The sequence below is a fragment of the Protopterus annectens genome, chromosome 3.part1, assembly GCF_019279795.1.
Source record: "Protopterus annectens isolate FY-2018-M chromosome 3.part1, PAN1.0, whole genome shotgun sequence".
Lineage (NCBI taxonomy): Eukaryota > Metazoa > Chordata > Ceratodontiformes > Protopteridae > Protopterus > Protopterus annectens.
Genome location: NC_056732.1, coordinates 368,823,248 through 368,834,676, shown reverse-complemented (window position 1 = coordinate 368,834,676; position 11,429 = coordinate 368,823,248). Strand labels below are relative to the sequence as shown.

The window sequence follows — 11,429 nt, the reverse complement described above, 5'->3', positions numbered from 1 at the left end:
TGTTATTATTTATAATGCTCACACCTGAGTGAACATACCTTTTTAGTTCACCCTGAACTTCTCTTGCAGATTAATGTCAGGTATTTATACTGCACCCCATATTATATGCTATTATTCTGGCATCTCTAGGACTTTTGTATTCACAAACATTCATCCTCCTTTTATAATGACTGCTGTTTCTATATAGTCAAATCTGTATGTATGCGTGCAAACATTATTAAATCTACAGGCACACTCCACCATTTACTCTGAAAAGCATAGTATTTCTAAGACTATAGTAAGAACCAATAAAAGGGGGTCAGTTAACAAACATTCCCCTGAAGAGCCCTCACCCCCTTCTTTTTCTCCTTTATTGCCCTTTCAGCATATGATGGCTTTATACCTCCACTTCAACTGTAGTACCTATAGTTTTGTACTGATAGAGTAAAAAATCAGTATCAGCCAAGTTAAATGCCAGGTTGGTAGAACCATTTGAATGTATATTATAATGAAAAACAAGACTGTGCATTTTGGCCTTGTGCTGTGGATGCTTGAAGCCAAAATACCATGTTTTTAATGTAGTATAGTAAGACTTCTAGTGAGGATTATGTACCTACATGCTTTGTTATACTTGGAGAACAGTGATTAATCACATCTGCCAACTTTCCCTCTGTGCATTCAGGACAGGATGCAGAATATTTAAATCTTAAAAAAACAGGCCAACAGTAATACACTGTAAGACTTTTAACAACATCACAGGTGATATCTCTGAAGATTCTACCTTACGGAGGGGTGCCAGCCATAGGACAATGGTGACTGATAAGATAAGAAAACTCTTTTCCAACACAGTTACCACAGTACAAGTGGCACAACAGTTAAAATGCAATCACAGAATGACACAATTCTCCTCCAAACATGCATACACATATGCACACTCACACACACACACACACACACACACACACACACACACACACACACACAATACACAGAAGATGACAAACCTAGGTCACATAACTGTGATGATTTGCCACCTGTGAATAGGAGGTTAATAAAGAAAGTCTACCACATAAAATGTTCAAAATATTACACAAACATATAAAAATATTGTCTCATTTTCTCAATTTTGAAACAAATAATGACTCCAAAAAAATTAACCTCGTATTATGATAGTTTATAGAACTGTGTATTGCCTGTTCACACATTAGAGTTGCTTTCATGAAAATAGACTCATCAGAAATAGAACATAATTTCTCTGAGACAGTGACCTATTAAATACAAAAATAAATATGCATTTTAATTATTTTAATTATAGGAAATCCAGTGTTCCATAAATCAGAATATGTATATTACAAAAACATTGGTGGTACATACTAAAATCGTCTCCTTGTATCAAATTATCTTTATAAGTGACTTGGGACTAAGAAAAATAAAGGAAGAAAACAACTATTTAAAACTGGCCTACTCCCAAGTCAGCACTTAAATGCAAAGTCTGAATTTGAAACTAGGCTTTGTCCTGGAGGGTGTGTTTCTCAGTGTCATGTTTCAGTGCACTGATACTAGACTGTAGATTATTAACTTAACATCAGGTAAACAAACATTTACTGCAGTATCACTTATTTTTCCTTCAATACATAAAAATATCAAACATCATCATCTAAATAAAATTTACTTCAAACGAAATGTCCATATATATTTTAATTTACATGTTTTAAGCAAAGCCCCAGTTTGATCTATAAAACTATAAATCAGGATTTTCAAAAAAGCTGTTCTTTATAGATTTTTTTCTCCACCTAACGTAGTTATAAAAAGTGCTTTTTTTTTCTAGGATATGGAAATTATTTGGTTCTGAATCAGAACATTTTTATCCCTCAAACAGTGAATTTCACTGCCATCTTTCTGTACACTGAAAAATACATATAATAAAATTTGACAACTTAAAAAATCAGCTGCTGAAGAGTAGACATCACTCAGTGCAACAAATAAATAGTTAATATACCAGTTCATCCAATATTTAAAGCTTATAAATTGACACTTCAGTTTTTTAAGTCTCCTTACATTAAAGGAATGTAAAAGTGCAGGAACAGTGAGATGAAACCTCCTTCTCTAAACTTATTCTATACAAGTTTAATGTAGTTCTTCATTTGCATTCCCATTTTCTTCAAAAAACTGATTTTGTTCTGGCAAACTAGCCCGCACTCTCCTTTTCTCCTTGAAACGTCCAGATCTTGAAATTCTGAGATTTCTTCTAGATGTTTTCTCATTAAAGCCAGCTTTCTCGTACCTGGGGTCAACATAATCATCACCTGGGATATGGTTTGGATTCTTTTCTACAGAAATAGCTGTTGCTGTAACTGATGTGCTAGCAGTTCTTTCAGGAACAGACTGGTTTTCTATTCCTTCTTGATAAGATGCAAATTCCTTTGGTTTCTTTCTTATTGTCAGAGACTTCCACCATGTGCCTTTTGCACTGTCAGCCATTTTCGAGTTTACCTGTAGAAAGTAAAACAACACATGTTGACATACAAGTGACAGTCATGAACATTATTGAATAAATTATCATGTAGTTTCTGATCAAATTTCTTCTTTTACGCTTTTAAACAGACTTGAAAGAATAGTGGCCATATTGGAGTATAAATGACTGCTGGTAAGGAAAGAACTTACAGGAATAGACATCTTAAATGAAATAAAGTGATCATTTTGCAAACCATTTAAAACTTCCTGTAGTAGTTTTTTATTTATTGGATTTCTAGGTGAGGGCCCCAAGGATGACCAAGTATTTCAATAAACTGTAGCCTCCTGATGCATCTAATCAAGTAAATGACAAACTGCAATAAAGCCAGTTAAGTATTCTTTAGCAACAAATGTACAAAAAACAAATGAGCTAAGACAGAAGTAAAAGAAGAAAAAAGTCATGTGTAATACTGAGCAAATGAGGTTCCATGCCTAGTTACTACAGTGAAGACATTGCTCTAAAGGAGAAGGCACTGATTCTCCAGAAGCATGACTCTACATTTTAAGCAAAACAAGCAAACTAATTTAAAATAAAACATTAACACTACCATAACATAAAAGCGTGCCATTATACTGTACCACCAGCTCGTGGGTTATAATATTTCGTAACAAAAACAATTGTGTTTGCTAAAGCTCCTAGCAAAAGATTGTACATTTAGAGGAGGTGTTCTACAAAAGTGATGGCTGCAAATTGGAGGTGCATATTTTTTACAATAACACATACAGGTCAGCTTTAATTTGCCAACTACATAATGAACAGCATGAATCCCATGACTCATTTCAGATCATCAGCACATGACTTAGATAAAATAAAGATTTATGTACGTTTCTCAGACATTCATTTCAGATTTAGATGCTAATTATATTGACATACAGAAAATCATTTAAGCCAAATACATGTATTTTCATATCAGTTATGTTTGTTGTTGCCTGGTTTCAGGTTTTGGGAAAAGTTTTGCCATTTTCATGGCTGCATTGTACCATTTCTATGTAACATTTTATTTTCATTTGGCAGTATTACCAAGTACTGTATAAGTACCATGAGTTTTTCAACAGATATGTTTAAAAACTGAACAGATTTCAAAGAGATACACAAGATTAAACACTGTATAAATCCAAGGTTAAATCACTTTAACAGTTTCATTTTGCATTCACTAACAAAATTATATATCAGGTTATTATCAGTGCACAATAAAAAGATAAATCAAACAATAAATGCAGCCAACCATCTTTTAAACTCTATAATTACAAAACAAAATATATATATTTTTTCTACTCTTCAGTGTGAGAAAATGTTTAAAACATAGTAATTACTTGACTGCACATGAGAATAATATTACATAATGCCTAAGTGGTCGCAATGTGGCATTTAATATTTGTTTGCAAGATGACTACATCAATGCGTGTGGCAAAAAAATTGTAATACAACACAAAAACACAAGCTCATTGCTGTCTCTGAAATGGCTACACATTTTACTTGAAGTAACTATAGGCAGTATAAATTAATTTTGCGGTACCTTCTACGACTAGAACTCAAAGTGGAAACAAGACAAGACCCTATACTTCTACCTTTGGAAAAATGCAAGTAAATTTATTTGAGCCACATAAAGGTGACATGAGCTGAAAAAATAAGGAAGGAATTTGTTCTGCATCCAAAATTCATAATTTTTTTAAATACTGCTTATAATTCTAATAAAATAGATGATAACATCTTTCATTGTTATTATGACACTTAAGTCATCAAAAGTGGTGAATACTAGTCACCAGTGAAAAGCCGTCTCATACTAGCAGGTGCATACAATCTCATACTTTTACGTTTTCATTGTCTAGAAATCCAGTCTCTGTGCTATAGACTGATCTACTATGAATATCATTGTGAATTGTATCAGTCAGGCTTGATTATTGTGATAAGGCACATACAAAAGCCTAACTTGGAGAAAGTATTACTTAAAGACATATTTTTTTGCCAGCACTGTGCAGTACACATGTACTGCAGAGCAGCACATGTAACTCCAATCAGAAGCTTTATTCTACTTTGGAATTAAAGAATTTTATGTGGTTTGAGACAGAATAATTTGTTTTTTATATAGTTCATTTGCCATCAATGTTCTCTTTAGATCTAGCATGTTTCAGAAGCACTGTCAAAACAATAGTGAATTAACATTTTTACATCAATGTTAGGCCTTCTAAATAGATTAGGATAATGAATAGCTTTTCACTAAACAGTAAATGACTCACAGTATAAGCATGTGTAAGACATATTTTATAATAGTACAGTATCTCTGAAATGCCCATCAGACATAACTGCATGTTTTCATAATCAGCCCAGGATATTTGGATTAGTTAAGTGAACTGTTAGTAAAGAGGTGACCATATAAATCAGATTCAAGTTTTCGACTGTGACTTGTTAATAGTTCATTACCTTAACTTCAACACTATATGAAAAAAGAAGATGTCTTCAAATGCATTTAAAGTACTGCTAATCCCCTGACTTGCCAGCAGTAATCCTATGGCCTATGCAAATATAATCAGAGTTCACAGCAGTACTGTTTTTCAAAGCTCCACCAATGCAAACTGTGCCACTAGAACCGTTTAGAATACTCTGACTACTTTTTGTCACACCTACTTGCACCACAGTACATGTTTATAAAGACAAAACATATGCACTCACACACATCTGTATTGTTTGCTGAGCACATCAGTGTGAATTCTGAACTTTTATCACATTATCAGATAAGGGGCTAGATATTAAAACAATATACGCTTAGGTCAAGCACTGTTGAGTCCTGTCCATTGAATGAAGAATGTGACTACCTGTGAACTCAGTGCAGTATCTTGCTTAGATTGCATGTTGTTCTGTAATCCTGAGGGTCAGGATTCTTTAAATCCAGCTGCTGGATTATTGACTACATCACAGTGCAGGAAAAAAAGACACTGTTAAAACGAAATGTTTATTTCAGATGGTATTTAATCTCAAGGAGGTTATACTATGAAATGCCTACAGAGTCATATGCAATTTGTCAATCTGCCAAGTATTATCTAACCAAATTTTAGAGAAGAAAAGCTAACAAAAAGACAAAAAAAATTGTCAGGTACAGAAAAACAATTCTTATAAGTTTGTTTTGGTACGATAAATAATTTTTGAATTAACTGCATCACAACAAGAAAACTGTATTCTTCCTCTCAAAGTATTTTTTCTTATGCAACTAGCACTCAGGCTTGAAATGACTAGGAAAGAATGTTTTGACAAACTGTACAATATCCAAACAACATATTTGCCAAACATGAGAAAGCTGGTTATTGGAATTATATTTACAACATTATATTTTACTTACAGTGATGCTTTACATGGTGAAAGCAGGGAATTAATTCCAAACTAAACTCGCAGCATAAACATTAAAGCTATATTTACAGCTACATCTGCAATAAATGTCAGTGTTTAGAAAAGTAAATTTTAATATTCTCTAACGAAAAATATATTTTTAAAGAGAAAAAAGAGAGGCATGGATGAAGGATGATGAAGTCAAAGAGGAGGTGTATGACCAACTGCTTAATAAACTTGTTATGACATGTTCAGCAGGACAAGAACATAATTAGTTTATTCAGCGGTAGCACAAGGGGTGAAGAAATATGAAAGATAAGGGAATTTGAAAAGGAATTTGCTGAAGTTGCAAGACTGAGCAAAACAGTGGCAGAACAGTTTCATTGTAGGCAAATGCAAACGATGTGCAGTTTGTTTTCTGCAATCTTAAAATGCAGTATAAAGTAGTAGCGACCATGGAAAAGGGAAAGGGGCTAAGAATCAGCATTACACTGAAAATGGATCAGCAGGAGTAAAATGATGGGGTGATGGTAAAAGATATGGGATGTTTGGGTGCACTAAATGAGGAATGGAATATAAGAATGTTGAGGCGACAGTAATATAGCACATATTTTTAGTGAGGCTGCACGTGTAGTATTGTATTCAGTTTTGGAATCCATTTAGAGAAAACTAAAGTACTGGAAAATGCACATAAAAGGATGCAAAAAATAATCGGAGCAATAAAAAGATAATCAAACAAACCAAACCAGTGCTATTGAGAAACACATAGGAGAACCAATGGTACATGCAAACAATAAATTCCAAAAAGCGGACATGCAGAGAAGTACAAATAAAATAATCCACAATTTATTGTAATAATCCACAAAGCTTCCGAGTAGTAACTCTTCCTCAGTGTGTATAAAAACAATAGCAAAAGCAGATTTAAATACAAACCTTAATCTGACACAGCCCAATCAAAATACAAGATCAATTAATAGAGAAAATCTTAAAGACATATACGACTACTATAACATATAACTGTGGAAACTTCTCCATCTGCAAACTAGAAAATGGACCCAATGCATAAAAAATATATATAAAATAATATTTAAAAAACAACATGTATGTTATAGTAGTCATACACACTGAGGAAGAGTTACTACTCGAAAGCTTTGTGGATTTTTACAATAAATTGTGGATTATTTTATTTGTACTTCTCTGCGTATCCACGTTTTGGAGTTTGTTGTTTAGGAATAAAAAGATCCCATACAAAGATAAGTCACACAGGCTAGGAATTATCACTGATGATAGTGTGGGAAAACAAGGACATTTGATGATAACAGTAAGGATTAAAGATCACTAGCTTAGGCATAAGGATGTGGAGGGGTGATGAGAAGTTATGGTTGCAAGCAGAATGGTGTTTCATATGAAGTACTACTTCACAGACAGTAACAGAAAAGTGGAAAAGATTATGCTCACAGAGTGGGGAACTGAAATTGGAAAGCTTTAAATTATGTGGGATACACAAAACAACAGTAACAAAAATGCGAAAAAAAAGGTAGGGGCTGAACTCATTCTTCATGTGAGATGTCAACATTTTACTGGGATTAGTGGCAATTCAGGGAATGTAAAAGACTCTATGGGACCTTCCAAAACAGAGAAAGAAACAGAATTATCTCAATATGAAGTGAAAATACTCCAAGTCAGAGTAAATGTCACCTCAGGTAGAACCAGAAAAGGCAACAATAAACATATGAGAGGACTTAAGGATGGAACTTAAAAAACTTCTTGGTTCATAGTAAATATTTCAAACCAGAAGAAAAGTCATTAAGAGTTTGACAAAATTAGGAACCTTTCCTTGTGGAAAGTGTTCCATTTGACAACATATAACAAAAACATTTGAGAAAATAAAAGGAAAACAATTTGAGACTCAAGGGACTTTTACATGTATAAGTAAAGGGATTATTTATGCTATAGGATGTTCATGTAACAAATATTATATAGGTGAAACTAAAAGAAGTTTAAGTGAGAGAATAAAAGAACACATTAGAGACATTAAGAAAAATTAAAGCATAAGTCCCATAGCAGAACACTTTAATAAAGTACATCTGGGTGATATTAAGAATTTAAAAGTAACAGTTTTGGAGCAGGTTTTACAGCAATTTGGAAATGTAGAAATGTTAAAGCATTCACTTAGGAAAAAGGAATCTATTTTTATTATTAAATATAATACTTTACAAACCAATGGTTTGAACAAAGAATGTAATTGGCAAAGTTTTGTTTAATGATGTTTTAGCTTTAAGAAAAATCTATTTGAGTTTTAATTAAATGAGTGTAATTAATTAATTGAAAGTATTTTTTGTAATGTTAATATATAAGAGGGAAGTTATAGAAGAAAAGAATTTTACTATGTAAAGGCTGATTGTGGCCGAGGCGCTAAGAGAATTTTATTTTGGAATAAAAAATGTTTAATCAACGGAAGAACAAGATACTACTGGTCTTTTTTCGGTTTGTGGTTATATGAGAGGACTGCAGAGATCCATTGGTTCCATCCCCTGTGTAACCCTATATGTTCATACGTAAGTACTAGGCTAGCTGCCTTTGTGGGCCATTTTAAGCTTACCCAGTTTCCCTTTTTGTACTTGGATTAACCTATCCCATTGGGTTAGAGATTGCATTACCCATCTCACAGTCAATAATTATATATAACCCCTATTAAGAACAATTAGGCTCACACCATAGATAATTTGAGGGGACTCATGCATGGGATAAAGCATTTAGGAGCTGCTTTTGTCAATATTAGTACAGGGGACAGTCCTGGGGTACATTTTTTGTGATCCATCCATATATTCAAGCTGTACTTAATTATGGACAGGGATGAATATGTGGATGGGGAGTCTGTTCCAGAGCCACAGTAGCCTCTGTGTGATCCAACTGTACCTCCAAACTGTCCTGTTGATACTGCAGAGAAGGATTGGATACATAGACCATGAATTTCTAATGATATTTGAATTGCTGATGTACAGTAAATCCATCAGTATTGGGTTAGAGGATAACATGTATGCCAGACAGATCACATCTTAGCAGTCTACAGGATACCAAATATAGTGGAAGGGCTTTGAGTCAGTCCATGTAGGGCATGTTGTTTAGGCCTTGTATCCTTCAGTAAGGTATTCCTGCGGGTGATCCAGTCATTGCATGTGTCTGGACAGATATATATGCCAAAGGGGGCCATCATATTCAATTACACACCAAATGCTCACTACTATTCAAAAACGAGCACAGTGAAGGGCAGCCCAACCATTGTGCCTGCTGCAAATCAAGCATATACCAATAGCAAAAACGTCTGGCTGATGAACTACCATTGAGCATCCAGACTCTCTATTAGCATATTCTGAGGAACAGACCAAAATATAAGAAAATCGGGTCTGTTCTGCAAAACAAAACAAACAGAAGCCTATTGGATATCCTTATATGCTTGCATTGTCCCATGTAAATCTCTATTTTTTAATAGTAAAAAGAAACAGCAACGGAGATTCTGTTTTTGCAGTTGCTTCTCCTGCACTGATGTACCATGCAAGCATAGGAATGCAAGTCCCATACACATGTGCCGTACATCAGTATAGAAAAGACAGTGCAGAAGAATGAAATGTCCTTATTCAATGTTATTATTTAAGAAAGGTAAGCAATTTCTTTCTTAAATAATGCAATTGTAAAAATAGCAATAATCCATTCATGTTTGTGGGTACATCAAGATTTACCCACGGTTGGCTTTTTTAATTAACTCACACCAACCGTGGCTAAATCCTGAAATACTCATGCGCAGTAATGGATTACTGTTTAATGACTGGCCTAATGAAGGCTGAGTAAAGGTGTACAGTGACATCCCTAGATCAAGACACAATCTCTTTGTTTAAGCTGTATAATGTAAAAGGACTTTCTTACAACAATGAACACGTTGGTCAAAAGTTCTATATTATATAAAGTAAGGCTTTATTAAAAGCAATTTATTAACGTTGTTATTATTTAATTATTGACAATGTATTATTAAAAGTTCTATATTACTATATTCTTACAAGGATCGTTTTTACCTCTAAACTGGATATGAACTGCATGTTAAACACCACTCTTCTGATAAATGTGCCAGTTTATCAGTTAGGCAGCAGACATACACACACACACACACACGCACGCACACACACTTGGAAAACTGTATAACGAACTGCAAAGAAGGAGTAAATAAAATTCCTTGTAACACGAAACAATCAGGCAAACAAAATTAATATTTTACAGCTATAATACCTAAAAGAAGAAATAATGACAGATAAAACACTGAAACCCTACATGAAGTTAAGGATTAATATAATTTTACAACAGGCATCGGGCTCCAGCAGTGACGAGCGTACTTTATTCAACAACAAAACCGCACAGCGCACCTGTCCTTATCCAGCGCAGAAAGAATAATAGTAGCCGAACTAAAAGAAACCGACTCACCTACTGGCAGATTCCTCTAGCTTTTATTCTCGTAGATCTCGTTTTTTCAGCAACACCAATGCTGTATCGTAATTCTTTCTTTTTTATTTTTCTGTCATTATGGGATTTCTGGCACACTATTACACTCTTCTCATGTTGGTACTGCTCCTTTTCTCCAAACTTCCTTTACGAAGTCGTTCTTTTTCGTGTATATCACTAACCACAAGCACAAGCACCCCAACTTTTCTGACCCGAAGACACTGGAACCCAACCACTTAGTGACGTCACGATCTTGCCCACTTATGAAACCACAGATGCCCGATTACGCACTTCAAAAATAACTGCAAGAGGCAAATGTTGCAACAACAGTAACACCTGTCCACGGGACAGGAACTCACTTAGCCAACTTTTTTTAATCCCTTCCAGTAGCTTGTACAATTCAGATCAGTTACTAAACAGACCCTTCGGAACAGCAAAATGTTTATACGTTGTTTTTCAAGGTGAAGCATAAGAAGAACTCCAGGTGCTTTCAGCCGGCAGGTATAGATAAAGAGAGAGCACACCCGCAGCTCCCTATTGGCCGTACAAAACGGTTGCTTAGAGCCGGGGTTGAAAATACAGCTGTGAGGAGGAGACATGTAACGTCACTCGGGTGGCGGGTCTTACCTAAACCAGAGAGGAGTGTTGCGTGTTTCTCTGGCTGTTGTTGACGTGGTGAAGGACATTAGCTCAATAGCTGACGGGTTAAGGAAAGGCATCACATGCTGTCAACGTGCATGGCCTCCAGCTGATGTGGATTTTTTTGGACATTGTTGTGCACCTGTAGAGGTGTCGAGTATGCGGGCAGTGTGCAAAGCAATAGACGGGAGCTACCGTAAATGAACTCCGACATAACTCGACACGAAAAATGAATATACAGTTAGACTATATTACAGACGCCGCTAACAATTACAAAGGTTACAATGAAAATATTTTAGTAAGAAATTCAGCTGGTATCTGGGTTCAGGTGACGGTCACTTTTTACTTTAAACCAGGCAAATATTCTATTAATAGAGCACATAGGTTGTGTCAGGGCATAACTTCATTTCTCAGATGCCCCAAATGCATCCGTTTCTTTTTCTAATAGACTTGGAGAACATCCGGTAACGAAATACACTCGTAT

At 34.8% G+C, this 11,429-nt stretch overlaps 1 protein-coding gene across 1 annotated transcript; it reads right to left on the bottom strand.

The window, feature by feature from the left end:
* Nucleotides 1-1,269: 1,269 nt before the first annotated feature.
* PRR15 (proline rich 15) lies at nucleotides 1,270-10,801 on the bottom strand. Its single transcript, XM_044066826.1, has 2 exons — nucleotides 10,289-10,801; nucleotides 1,270-2,472 (listed from the first exon to the last, which is right to left on the bottom strand). Exon 2 carries the CDS (start codon nucleotides 2,458-2,460, stop codon nucleotides 2,107-2,109), a length of 354 nt encoding a protein of 117 aa, XP_043922761.1. The 5' UTR covers nucleotides 2,461-2,472; nucleotides 10,289-10,801; the 3' UTR covers nucleotides 1,270-2,106.
* Nucleotides 10,802-11,429: the final 628 nt, after the last annotated feature.

Excerpts from the sequence above, each read along its gene's own strand:
- PRR15 (XM_044066826.1), bottom strand. The coding sequence starts at position 2,460 with ATGGCTGACAGTGCAAAAGGCACATGGTGGAAGTCTCTGACAATAAGA.